We start from the raw sequence: 13,318 nt of genomic DNA, 5'->3' as shown, positions 1-13,318 counted from the left end.
TAGCACTTGTGTTGATTTTATTATATATTGTAGCTGAAATGTAAAACATGACAAATGGACCGGCAGAACAACTCAAATTGATCAATGAATGTTTTCATCGTTATTTCTTTTTTGCGCTCATTATCCCAGGAGAACGGTAGAGCAAGACAACGTGTGCGCAAAGGGGTAATCCGGCGCACAGCATCACTTGCTAACATGCCCCCATGGATTTCTTGCTTCTAGTTAAATAATACAACCTCCCCCTTCGGAAAAACAATGAATAGACACATTGTAGCGGCAGCCGTATCTATGAAACCTCGCGACAATACATTACGCGGCGCATAACATATAAGTGAAGCCCAAAAAGCGAGTACAAGGATCTCGTTCAAGTTCGCCATATTAATTTACTTAATTATGTTAGTATAGTGTCAAAGCCCGAAGGCTTTACATAAAAAAGCGGCAGTTTTTTTTTTTCTTTTCATAAACAAGAAAGCTTCAAACCTGGCCGCTGCGAGAAGAAACGTAGGTGGGAGGTAGAAAAATATGTCCTTTAAGCAGCGGGAGTTATAAAATAAATCGTAATAAACAAACACAAGCGAGATCGCATACGGCGACAAGGTAAACCAAGCGATGATTTTGTAGAAGACGCACTGGCTACACATGAGCAATTGTATGTAACAAAACAAGGACGGCATGGTTTTGGACACTTTCGAGAGTTGCGAGACCGAACTAGTGTACTCGGAGATTGACCCAACCATAGATTTATAAAATAAAAGCTTCCCATGAAGAAAATTTTGGAGCAAGAATCCAAACATGCGGTTGGCATTGGTAAATTGAAAACTCAACATACATATTCCAAAAATGTTGTGTGTGATGTGTATGCCGAGATATTTATCTACAACAGGAAGAAGTTACCAGAGGTGTGTCGTTCAGGGTGCAAGTGGGAGCCTGAATTTAATAAGGAATAAGGAAGCTTATGTATCACTCTTTGCAAAGTCAAAACAACGATAGGTTTATTGATTAGCTGATATAAGATGCAAACATCAGCGAAAAATTTATTCAATTCTGTGTTTCTCTCACAAAAAGAGTTCACCTACTTGAAAAATGTATATATATTGTAGTAGTATTTTTTTCTTTATGCTTGTTTCACTTTTTAATCAGAAGTTAATTTTATTCAGTAGCTTACATTTTTATCCAGTAGCGTTCTTCTTTTTTTTCCATTCTATATTCCTGTATTCTGCTTAATCTTAGCCTCGTTCTTCGTTCTCAGTCCTAGGTCGGTAACTTCAACTCTTTCAGCCATCCGTCAAGGTTCGGAATGGCGCAGCCGGCCACGAACATTCCTGTTCTTTTTTTTATTTTTCTTTATTTTCTGTTCCCTTCCAACGGAGAGCGCCTTGTATAGATGTCTTGGTCGTCTGACCAAACCTTTCTCTTCACTCCCCCCTCCCACCCCCGTATATCTCTTGTCGCGTTGTCTCTGTTCTCCGCCTTCCCCTTTCTTTTCAGTGTAGATATATTTGGCGTCGTGCAAAATACGCATTTCATTGTAAGTTAGTGTTGGGTTTGTCTCACATTCTTGTCTCTTCTATTGGCTGTTTTTTGTTTTAGAAATATGCACCAGTAGCCCAGCAGAAACCTCCTCTTCAACATGGCGCCATTTCTTTTTTTTTTCCTGTTCTTTCTGCGGGGAGGAATTTACGCCTACTGTGCCAGTTGGTCTGAAAAAATCATCTGGCATCAAAAAAAAAAAAAAAAACACGCAAGACAGAGTTTTCCGGGAAAGGCACCTAAGATTATAATGAAGCTGGCCACAGGAGACACTACTGCACAGTTCGATATGCTCTCTATGCAGAAAACTAATATAGGGAGCAGTCATCCAAAATGCCTTGTATTGTACTGGCAATAAAATTTACAGCCGCTACAGAAGTTGAGCTAGCGACGGCATTACTGGCAAGCGGTACAGATGATTGCACCATAAAGTTATGCAGTGTTTTGCAATTCACTACCTGCAACACTACTTAAACGACGCACATGTAAGCGCACATGCTTTTTAATTATATACCCCATTGAATTTGTTATTGCGCCTATTGAGGATGCACACGGCATGCGCGCATTGACGCATTATAATGGCGTGCCCTTGTGCCACTTGTTAACAATGTCCGTTCGAATGATTCAACACAATAAATACAATTACGCGAAAGTTAACAGCCTTTGTAATAAAACGAAAAAAAATATGCAGAACTTACATAATAATTTAGTAAGAAACAAAAAAAATACCAGAGTGATCTCGTTAGTTGGCGTGAGTGGTGAAAAATTCAAATAAATATTGCATGCTGTAAACATATATAATCGGGAATGGCCAGGGAATGCGGCGTGAAAAGCAATATTGAAATGCCGTTCTGTTTGACAGGCCGATATTTACGGGTCTATCAGAACTGCTAAACAATGTGGCTATGCCTATAGCTTTGAACGGACGATGTTAACCAATGTTTAGAGATGTACAGCCAATGACGGCACTCTTACGGCAAAGCAGGCCCGGGATAGCCAGTTGCGACGCCCGGCCTAGCCATTAACGGACATTCACCGGCAAAGCAGGGCCAGCGCTGGATGTCTGTTACAGTGGCTTTGCCAGCACTGGCATTACGGAGGCAACGGCGGGCCTTTGCGGCCCAGCCAGTGCCGACTGAAAACCATCATCGGCCCTAGTTGGCCCCATGTGATGTGCTGGCTGGGGTAAACGTGAACTAAGCGGAGACACACGAACAACGACGCAGAAAACTACGGTGGACGGCTGCTTACTCTCCCGCGCGTTATGAGCAAGGTCGCCACCAGTAGCGCTTCCGGCGGCGCGCACTAGGGGCGAAGCGACGTTTATTGCCACATGTTCATCGGTGCGTGGCTGGTCGAGAAAAGCCCGCGCGCAGGTTGCGGCGTCGCGCGCACGTTGTGGCAGGTTGCGGCGTAGTTAACAGGGAGAATAAGTGTCATGGACAGGTAACGTGGCAATGCGGAAACAGGCAGTCATGCATCGACTACGCCTTAGTCTCACAAATGGTCTACGAAAAACTAGACCAAATGATAATAGACAAAAATGGAAAAAATAGCCTGGGAAGCGATCATAGACGTTTAGCATTAAATTTTTTGGCGAGATACTAGCTCAGAACATGAACCAATAGCCTCAGAATTTTTTAAAATGAATGACGAGCAAATAAGAGAGATCGCAAACAACATAGAGAAGAAAATTGAGGATTTTCCTACAGCAGTCTGGGAATATAAGGAACTGGTGGACGTTATGCAGCATGAAATAAGGCGGACACGGCAAAACAGTTGTTGGATTGGCAAGACGAAACCACGTAAGTGGTGGAACAAGGAAATAAAACAAGCTATAGAAGAGCGTAAAGAGGCATCTAGGGCTCATCGACAAGCCAAAAAGTTGGGATTGCAAGAAGAAGAGGTACTCCTTAGATGGAATACATACCGAGAAAAGAAAAGGGTTGCGAGTGAGCTCGTGCAAGAAAAAATTAAATGCGCAAGTGAACGTTGGGTGCATAACATTCACAAAAGAGACAAAAGCGCTCCAAAAAGATTCTGGAACCATATAAAAGCACTCGGAGGGGATGAAGACGGTAACATCTACGAAGGAGATGATGCGATGCGGTACATCACAGACGTTATTAGGGATAACTTCGGCACGAGAAAAAGCGCAGTTCAGACAACAGATCAGACAACAGATCCAGCAACAGCAGAGAGGCCAGAGAGATCAAAATTTAGCATAGAAAGCTTTTATTGGAAAAAGGCAGCAGAAAATCTCCCTAACAACACGGTAGCAGGACCCTATGAAATCCCAATACAGCTAATCAAAAACCTCGGTCCAAAAAGCAAGGCACTGCTGACTAATGCCATAGAGCAAGTGATTAGAACAAAGAAAATTCCCGTTGGATGGCGTGAAAGCAAGATGAATCTCATCTACAAAGGCAAAGGAGATAAGGATAAGACGAGCTCGTACAGGCCAGTTACAGTAACGTCGGTGATATATAGAATGGCAATGCAAGCCATAAAATTAGAACTGTCGAAGTGGGTGGAGAAAAACGATGTACTGGGGGAACTACAGAATGGGTTCAGGCCAGGCAGACGCTTAGAAGACAATATGTTTGTACTAACTCAGTGCGTAGAGATTTCAGTAGCTCAGAAAAGACCTTTATGGATAGCATTTCTAGATATTAAAGGAGCTTATGACAACGTATACAGGGAATTGTTGTGGGATATTCTTCAATACGAAGGCATAGATGACGATTTCGTGGAGCTGCTGAGGGAGATATATAGAGACAACCAAGTACAAGTGGTATGGGAAGGTAGAAAAGGAAATGAAATGGCGGGAATTCACCAAGGATTGAAACAAGGATGCCCTCTGTCACCATTGTTGTTCACGCTTTACGTCAAGGGTATAGAAAGACGACTGGAAAACAGCGAATTAGGTTTTCATTTATCCTACATGCGTAATGGACAAATGGTGCAACAGGTCCCCGGACTGATGTACGCAGACGACATTGTGCTACTAGCGGACAATAAAAAAGATTTACAGATACTTGCGAATATCTGTGGGAATGCAGCGACAAATCTAGGCCTTAAGTTTAGCACAGAGAAATCAGGAATTATGATCTTTAATGAACACACGAGTAACTTCGTGGTGTCAATTCAACAGCAAGTAATACCCATAGGGAAGCAATATAAGTACCTCGGCGTACACATAAACGAAGGAAAGAATTACTCAAACAACCACCAAGATAATCTTAAAATAAAGGGGAAGCGGAATGCAGCAATAATGAAACACAGAGCACTGTGGGGCCACAATAAGTATGAGGTGGTGTGTGGAATCTGGAAAGGAGTAATGGTGCCAGGGCTAACATTTGCAAATGCCATTATATGCTTAAAATCGGATATATAATTGGCGGGTTTGGAAGTTAACCAAAGATCAGTAGGCCGGTTGGCTTTGGGAGCCCACGGTAATACCACAAATGAGGCAGTGCAGGGTGACATGGGTTGGGCCTCTTTTGAAGTCAGAGAAGCACAGAGCAAAATTAGTTTTGAAGAAAGGCTCAGGAACATGGATGAAAATAAATGGGCGGCTAAAGTGCACAAGTATCTCTACATGAAAAGCGTAGACACAGAATGGAGGAAGAGGTCAAGGAAGTTGGCAACCAAGTACAGGATAATCGAAACTGCAAATAGACAACCAGGAGTCATCAGAAAGAAAGTGAGAGAAATAGAGACCGTGAATTGGATGCAAAGAATGGAAACGAAAAGGACAATGGAGATTTACAAGAATGAGAAGAAAGAAATTAGAAGGGAAAATTTGTACGATAACACAAAGGGCAGTGCCTTGCTATTTGAGGCTCGAGCCGGTTGCCTAAGGACGAAAACATATCGGAACAAATATTTGGAACTAGATGAGACATGTGCATGCTGCAGTAAAGATCCAGAAACCACTCAGCACATCCTGATGGAATGCGACGGGATCCACCCAGCGAGAACCATAGGTAACGTGCAACTACCAGAAACACTTGGTTTCAAAATGGAAGGAAACATAAACAGATCAGCCGTAGAGATCAGCAATAGACGATTGGAGTACTGGTGGGAAAAAGCAGGGAAAAGATGGATACGACCTGATCTCTTAAAATCATAGGCAGCGTCACAAGGTAAATTTTAAAAAAGAAAAATAATAATAAGAGGTATACAAAAATGCTAGTTAAGAACATGTGTAGTATACCTGATTAAATCAAGCAGGCTAGGTGACTATTTGTCGCCGCCCCGTTTCAAAGGGGATGCCAATAAATCATCCTCATCATCATCATCACTACGCGTATAACTAGCGATGAAGTTTGAAGGGCCTTGAAAGACATGACCAGGGGAAAAGGTGCTGGGGAAGATGAATAACAGTAGATTTAATCAAAGATGGAGAAGATATGTTTGAAAAGCTTGCGGTCCTTTATACGCAATGTCTCACAACTTCAAGTGTACCAGAGAGCTGGAAGAACGCCAACAATATACTAATCCATAAGAAGGGAGACGTTAAATAATTGAAGAATTATAGACCCATTAGCTTGCTTTCAGTATTGTATAAAATATTCACCAAACTAACTTCCAGTAGAATCAGGGCAACACTTGCCTTCAGCCAACCAAAAGAACAGGCTGGCTTCAGGAAGGGATACTCTACGATGGATCATCTCCATGTCATTAATCAGGTAATCGAGAAATCTGCGGAGTACAATCAACATCTCTATAGACGGTTTCATCCAGCACCACCGCGCTCTGGCAACGCTGTGCACCGGCATCCGGCGCCCCTAGGAAACTTCCGGTAGCCGTTTCTTTTGCTCGTTTTTTCTGGTATTTGTTCGCTCGCGCTCGCCCAGCGCATATTCTGTGTTATTTCTCGGGTATATCGATATAAGTGCGACTTGTGGCATTCAGTGTGTTGCTTGACGGCGAGTAGCACTTGGAACATCGACTGTTTTCATTACGTTTACTCCTCAACGGTGTTTTTAAAATTTGGGAGCCTACCAAGAGCTCCCAGATTTGCTCTGCTCAGTTTATCCAAGGTACTTTACTCCGTGGAATAGCCGGACTGCTATAATGCTGAATAATGAAAGTGCTACTGCACGATTGTTCTGGCCGTATGTCGTGCAACTCACGCGAGAGCAGCTCGAGTCTCGCCCCGAGTTTGCCCGCTCGTCCAGTTTCTTGCCTCGGCGTGGATCGCCATGCTACGAATATGAGTTAAAATTATTGTTTAGCGGGTGCCAAGCTGCCGCCGCTTTATCTTAATGGTTTTTCGTATCTGGGGCATAAGTGCACTTCTGCAGCTTTACTAGCTAGGTACATGTGCGCACTGGTTTATCATGTTTAACGTCCCAATGCGACTCAGGCTATGGCGGACGCCACAGTGGAGGGCTCCGGATAATTTCGACCACCTGTGGTTCTTTAACGTGCACTGACATCGCACAGTACGCGGACCTCTAGCATTTCGCCTCGATCGAAATGTGACAGCCGGGGCCCAAACGGCGTCTTTCGGGTCACCAACCGGGCACCGTAACCGCCGAGCCACCGCGGCGGCATGTGAGCATTCGTATCAGTATCGCAGAGCAGAATCGCAGAAAAGTTAGCGATTTCCGTGCATGCATGTAGGAAGTTTCGGCCACATTCTAAAAGCATTTACGAATTAATGGAGGCCAATTATGGATTGCAATCTCGTGCGCAACACTACAGGTTTCATTTTGTTATAAGTATGGTAAATTCGTGAGCATTTAAGTTAGTCCCATTTGAGTCGACCTAGGCTTCTTGCACTAAACGAGTTTTGAGAACGTTCAGTTATTTGTGAATGTATATTGAAAAGCAGAAACAAGGCATATGATGCAGAAAACATGTACATGTACACATGCACAGCTTACCACTTCATCCTCCATCTTGCAGCAATAAACGTGCCATTGCAAAATGCAAAAACGCTCGTGTGCATTTATTGTAGGGCACGTTAAAGAACCCCAGGTGGTCAAAATTAATCCGGAACCCTCCACTACGGCGAGTCTCATAATCAGAACTGGTTTTGGCACGTAAAACCCCAAAAAGAAGAAAAAAGTGCCATTAAAGTTTTTCTAGTTTTCGGCAGTCCCATTACCTGCCTTGAAGACAACAGTCTGCGTTCATTGCATGTCCTCACTAAGATGTTCTGCTTGTTGTCCGGGGTTGTAACTGAGGGAAGGTGTTTGGAGCCCGGACATCATCGCACATCATCTTCCAGTGGATCGGGCAGCTCTCAGCCTCTAAACATCAGCTTTTGGCGATACCGATCTTTTGCTTCGGTGCTAAGCGCCTTAAAGTAGTGGCTCGTCATCTCGACAATATTCACGATCAAGAATCAGCTCATCACAGATTCCACCAAGCAGTGCAAACATCGACACGCCAGCCTCACGTCACGCATGTCTTCAAACAACATAGCCGGAAGTGCTTCTAGCTCTCCTGCCGGAAGTTCCGATGGGGCAACCAATCAGCGGCAAGCGAGGTTTGTTTGTAAACACTGAAACCGTCTATATGGCTTTCATTGATTATGAAAAGGCATTTGATTCAGTAGAGACACCAGCAGTCATAGAGGCATTGCGTAATCAAGGAGTACAGGCAAGGAGTACGTGAATATCTTAGCAAATATCTACAAGGATTCCACAGCTACCTTGGTTCTCCACAAGAAAAGTAGAAAGTTACCTATCAAGAAAGGGGTCCAGGCAAGGAGACACAGTCTCTCCAATGCTATTCACTGCATGCTAAGAAGTATTCAAGCTCTTAAACTGGGAACGTTTAGGAGTGAGGATCAACGGCAAACATCTCAGCAACCTTCGGTTTGCAGGTGACATTGTCCTATTCAGCAACAATGGAGACGAATTACAGCAAATGATTGAGCACGTTAATCGAGAAAGTGTAAGAATTGGGTTGAAGATGAATATTCAGAAGACAAAGATAACGTTCAATAGCCTGGCAAGGGAACAAGAATTCAGGATCGCCAGTCAGCCTCTAGAGTCTGTAAAGGAGTACGTCTATCTAGGTCAGTTACTCACAGGGGACCCTGATCGTGAGAAAGAAATTTACAGAAGAATAAAATTGGGTTGGAGTGCATACGGCAGGCATTGCCAAATCCTGACTGGGAGCTTACCACTGTCGTTGAAAAGAAAAGTGTACAATCACTGCATTCTAATGGTGCTAACATATGGGGCAGAAACTTGGAGGTTAACAAAGAAGCTCGAGAACAAGTTAAGGACCGCACAAAGAGCGATGGAACGAAAAATCTTAGGACTAACGTAAGAGACAGGAAGAGAGCGGTGCGGTTCAGAGAACAAATGGGGATAGCCGATATTATAGTTGACATTAAGCGAAAGAAATGGAGCTGGGCAGGCCATGTAATGCGTAGGATGGATAACCGGTGGACCATTAGGGTTACAGAATGGATACGAAGAGAAGGGAAGCGCAGTCGAGGTTGGCAGAAAACTAGATGGGGTGATGCAGTTAGGAAATTTGCAGGCACAAGTTGTAATACGCTAGCGCAAGATAGGGGCAATTGGAGATCGCAGGGATAGGCTTTCGTCCTGCAGTAGACATAAAATATAGGCTGGGGATGATGATGATTGTTTATGGCCTGTTCCAGGCCTTCGCTCGCTTCTCCTTCCTGTTCTACTAAACCGTAAACATTGAGGTTGTACCGGCGGCTTCGATTTTTATTTTCAATGTAATTGATTCTTTTTTGCATAGTTTCGCTGCGTGCTTTATATTTCTTTTTCTTCTTGATAAGACTCGACCTTCTTTTCCAGTTCCGTTATTACGGCAAACTTATTATCAATATCAGTCAAGCGCTTCTCTTTTATGTCGGCGGCAATCTCCTTTTTCTGTTTCGCGATTAGGGCTAGTTCAGGCGTAGGATTTGCTTCAACATCGCCACCAAAAAGTTTCTTCTTTTCTGACCTTTTACGTGCCAAAACCAGTTCTGATTATGAGGCACGCTGTAGCGGAGGGCTCGGGATAAACATTGGCCACCTGGGGTTCTTTAACGTGCACTACAACGAAAGCACACGGGCGTTTTTGCATTTCGCCTCCATCGAAATGCGGCCACCGCAGCCGGTATTCGACGTCGCGACCTTGTGCTCACCAGCGGAACGCCTTAGCCACTGAGCCACCGTGGCGGGTGCCACTAAGAAGCACTCAATTTCTTATTATGTCTACAAAATCCGACACAATCCCACAATACAGCTGTGGGCATGGCAGCACGGCCAAGGAACGGTTCTTCGATCGAATACAAATTCCATGTTCCTTCCTCACCTGGACGATGAAGATGAAGGGATTAAGTGTCCACATTATTTGAGTGCCCATATGTAGCCTGCCTTGCCCGGTGCATGCGCTTTTCTAGTCGCGGTATTCAGGGCTGGCGCTGCTTGCAGGTCATGCGTCCAGCTTCCCTCGTAGGTGCACGATGTGTGACGTATCACAGATTCCACAGTGGCGAACGGCAGGATATCTGGCGCGTGAAGGATCGCTGGGCTCAAGGCCTGCGCAGTCCATGTGTCCAGGATCAGCATGGCATTTCCGTCGTCGGCAGAGAGCAGCAAGCCCAAAAAGCCCTGCACGATGAAGTTGAAGGGACGGAACGTTCGTTGTGTTTGAGCGCTGAGACTCTGAATTCAGACAATTCTCTGTGATCTCTGAACTTCGACAGTGTTGTATCGTATGCGCGATGGGCAGCCTGCGCAATGCCGGCTCAGAACTGTAGCTGATACGCATTGCTGACTGATACGCACTTGCCCTCTGTTGGTGCATACAGTATAAATACCTGCTGCTGAATAAAGCTGCGCTTCTTGTCCCCTTGGAACATGGTGTCAGAAGTGGCCAACGTTGACGCCCACATCTAGGAAATTCTGGACGGACTAAAGAAAGAATTCGTGTAATGGATTTCGTACGACAACCGGAATCACTTAACCTAAAAGGGGACATTGCAAAGAACTGGAAACTCTTCAAACAGGGGTTAGAACTATTCCTGACGGCGATGGAACCAGCGAAGCCTCGACCAGAGTCAACGAAAACTGCGCTGCTCCTGACTAATGCTGGGGAAGAAGCCCTTGAGGTATTTAACACCTTCTCCGACGGCGAAAGCAACAGCGACTACGTGACAGTAGCCAACAAGTTTGACGGAAACTGCAAGGCCCAAAATAATGAAGTATACGAGCGGTACATGTTCAGGAGGCGAATGCAGCAGCAAGGTGAGCCCTTCGAACACTTCTCACGGCATTTGAGAACTCAAAGCATGGCTCTGCAAATTAGGGGTGTTCAGTGAGGGACCAAGTTGTTTTTGGCAGAAATGATGACAACGTATGAGAAAAGTTACTAAGAAATAATAACCTGACACTTCAGACGGCAGAACAGGTCTGCAAGGCTTCCGAAGCAACATCGGCGCACCAAGAATTGTGGGAACGGGACCATAAGCAAGTGAGCCCGGTCCAGAAGATGCACTCTGGCCCTCGTAAAGAACAGCAGGCATAGAACTGCCAACGGTGCGCACGAACACACCCTCCACGGAGCACTTACCTCTCGCAAATGCCAGCGAAGGAACCCTTTTGCGGTCTGCTTTAAAGCAAACCAACAAATCAGTGAGCTCACTGGCGCCGAAGAGGACTTCGATATACTAAACGTCGCTCTGAGGAACACGGTCAGGGAACGCGACTGGCTTGTGCAAGCAAAAGTTGGCAACTCGTCAGTGTGCCTTAAAGTTGGCACCGGTTCTCAAGCCAACATTCTTCCGCTCAGTGTCTTGAACAAGATCATCACTGAAGCCATCAACAAAGCCATCACTGAAGCCCAGCGGCGCGACTTGGTTGTCTTTCGGAGGGAGCGAAATTCAGCATTGTGGCACCGTTACGTCGGGAGTGAAGCTCAACGGTCACAACGCTACCCTGCAATTTCTCATCGTGAGGAAGGGGCAAGCATTATTAGGATTTCAAGCATGCGAACGCCTTCGGCTTCTTTCTCGTCAAGTGCACAGCGTGTCGCAAGATGCAGCAGAAAGAGTAGCAGATAAGTTCCGTCATCTATTCAGTGGCACAGGTTGCGTGGAGCGTCGCTACCTCATGGTTCTCCGCGATGATGCCGTGCCGGTCGTGCAACCAGCACGCCGGGTACCGCTAGCCCTTCGGGAGCCACTGCGTGAGGAGCTGCAACGCATGGAGCAAGGCGGGATCACTGCCGAGGTGACAGAGCGCACTGGCTTTGTAAGTCCGCTTGTAACAGTGCGTAAAAAGGATGGACGGCCTAGGGTATGCATGGACCCGAGGAAGATTAATGATTGCATGAAAAGGGAACACTACCAGATGCCGACGCGAGAAGACAGAGGCGGAGCTGGCCGGAGCAACGCTTTTCACGCGCCTCGATGCAAACGTGGGCTTTTAACAGATACCGTTGTACGAGGAAACCTGAAAAATATGCACGTTTGCAACGCCTTTTGGGCGGTGCCGTTTCCTCAGGCTACCTTTCGGAATTTCGTCAGTGCCAGAAGTCTTTCAGAAAATTCTAAATGAAATATTCGAGGGTCTCCCAGGCGTGAGGGCTTATGTCGACGACATATTAGTCTGGGGAACATCGACGAAAGAGCATGATGAAGGATTAAAATTAGATCTAGAAGCGGCGGAAAGAGCGGGGTTGACCTTCAACGCAAACAAATGCACAATTGGCACAACACAGAATTCCTGGGCGACGTAATCAGCACTGAGGGTGTGCGGCTGAGTTCCTTCCTGATACAATTCATGAGGCACATGCCAGAGCCGAAGTACAAAGAATCAGTACAAAAAATGCTCGGCGTGGCAAACCACTTCAGCAAATTTTTACCATCGTTGGCGCACAGGACCACACTGATGCGAAGCTTAATCAAGCAGGCCACAGTGTTTCAATGGACAGCGAACCACGCCAAAGAGTGGAAACATCTATTCGAAAGCATGAGCGAACAGTCACTACTGTCGCTTTTTCACCCTGCGAAGGAAGCTAAGATATCGTGCGATGCATCACAGAATGGCTCGCAGATAGACAAAAAAAAGCGATGGCTATTGTGTACGGCTGTGAAATATTCAATCATTTCATATATAGACGAAAAGTAATTGTGGAAACTGATCACCAACCACTGATTGCGATATCCCAGAAGGCAATCGGTGATATGCCACCCAGGCTACAACGTTTTTTTCTTTTTTCTTGCGACTACTTCGTTATTACATTAGAACTGTTTTTGTTCCAGGAAAACTTCTCTTCCTGGCCGACATGCTGTCTCGGGCCTTAATCAACAGCGAAAGTGTCGACATTGACACCGACACTGATGATGCGGAAGTACACGCCGTGAGTATGGTTTCGTCTCGTGTGAGTCATATAAGTTTAAGGAGACTGATCGCTGAGGCAAGTAAAGATCAGTACCTGAGCAGCGTGCTAGAACGTCTGGGCAGAGGCGAACAGGTCGAAGGCCAGCTAAAGTCATTTGCTGGCGAGCTCTCCCAAGTCCAGGGAGTTCTGCTGAAGGGATGCAAGGTTCTGATTCCAGCCAGCATGAGGCGCAAAACACTGGACAAAATTCACCAAGGCCACTTGGGTATAAACAAATGCAAGTGAAGAGCCCGAAAAGCGGTCTTCTGGCCAGGTATGAATAGCGACATTGAAGCCTTTGTACAGAAGTTCGCAGGAAATACACGTACAGTCAGCCACGCGAACCACTGAAGATGCGCCCAGTGCCTGAGCAACCAGGGCATCGAGTTGGCATTGACATTTTTACTACGGT

The 13,318-nt window shown here is 45.6% G+C and overlaps 1 protein-coding gene across 1 annotated transcript in view; it reads right to left on the bottom strand.

Annotated features, from left to right (window-relative positions):
* Positions 1 to 9,869: 9,869 nt before the first annotated feature.
* The window catches only part of LOC119459266 (uncharacterized protein K02A2.6-like), a 12,607-nt gene continuing 9,158 nt past the window's right edge, over positions 9,870 to 13,318 (bottom strand). Inside the window, exon 3 of the mRNA XM_037721080.1 lies at positions 9,870 to 10,133. Coding sequence (XP_037577008.1) covers positions 9,870 to 10,133 — 264 coding nt within the window. The remainder of the gene's footprint in view (positions 10,134 to 13,318) is intronic.

Source organism: Dermacentor silvarum, chromosome 7 (assembly GCF_013339745.2).
Source record: "Dermacentor silvarum isolate Dsil-2018 chromosome 7, BIME_Dsil_1.4, whole genome shotgun sequence".
Classification (NCBI taxonomy): domain Eukaryota; kingdom Metazoa; phylum Arthropoda; class Arachnida; order Ixodida; family Ixodidae; genus Dermacentor; species Dermacentor silvarum.
Note: the sequence above shows the minus strand (reverse complement) of the source record. Positions and strands in the feature narration are given on the sequence as shown.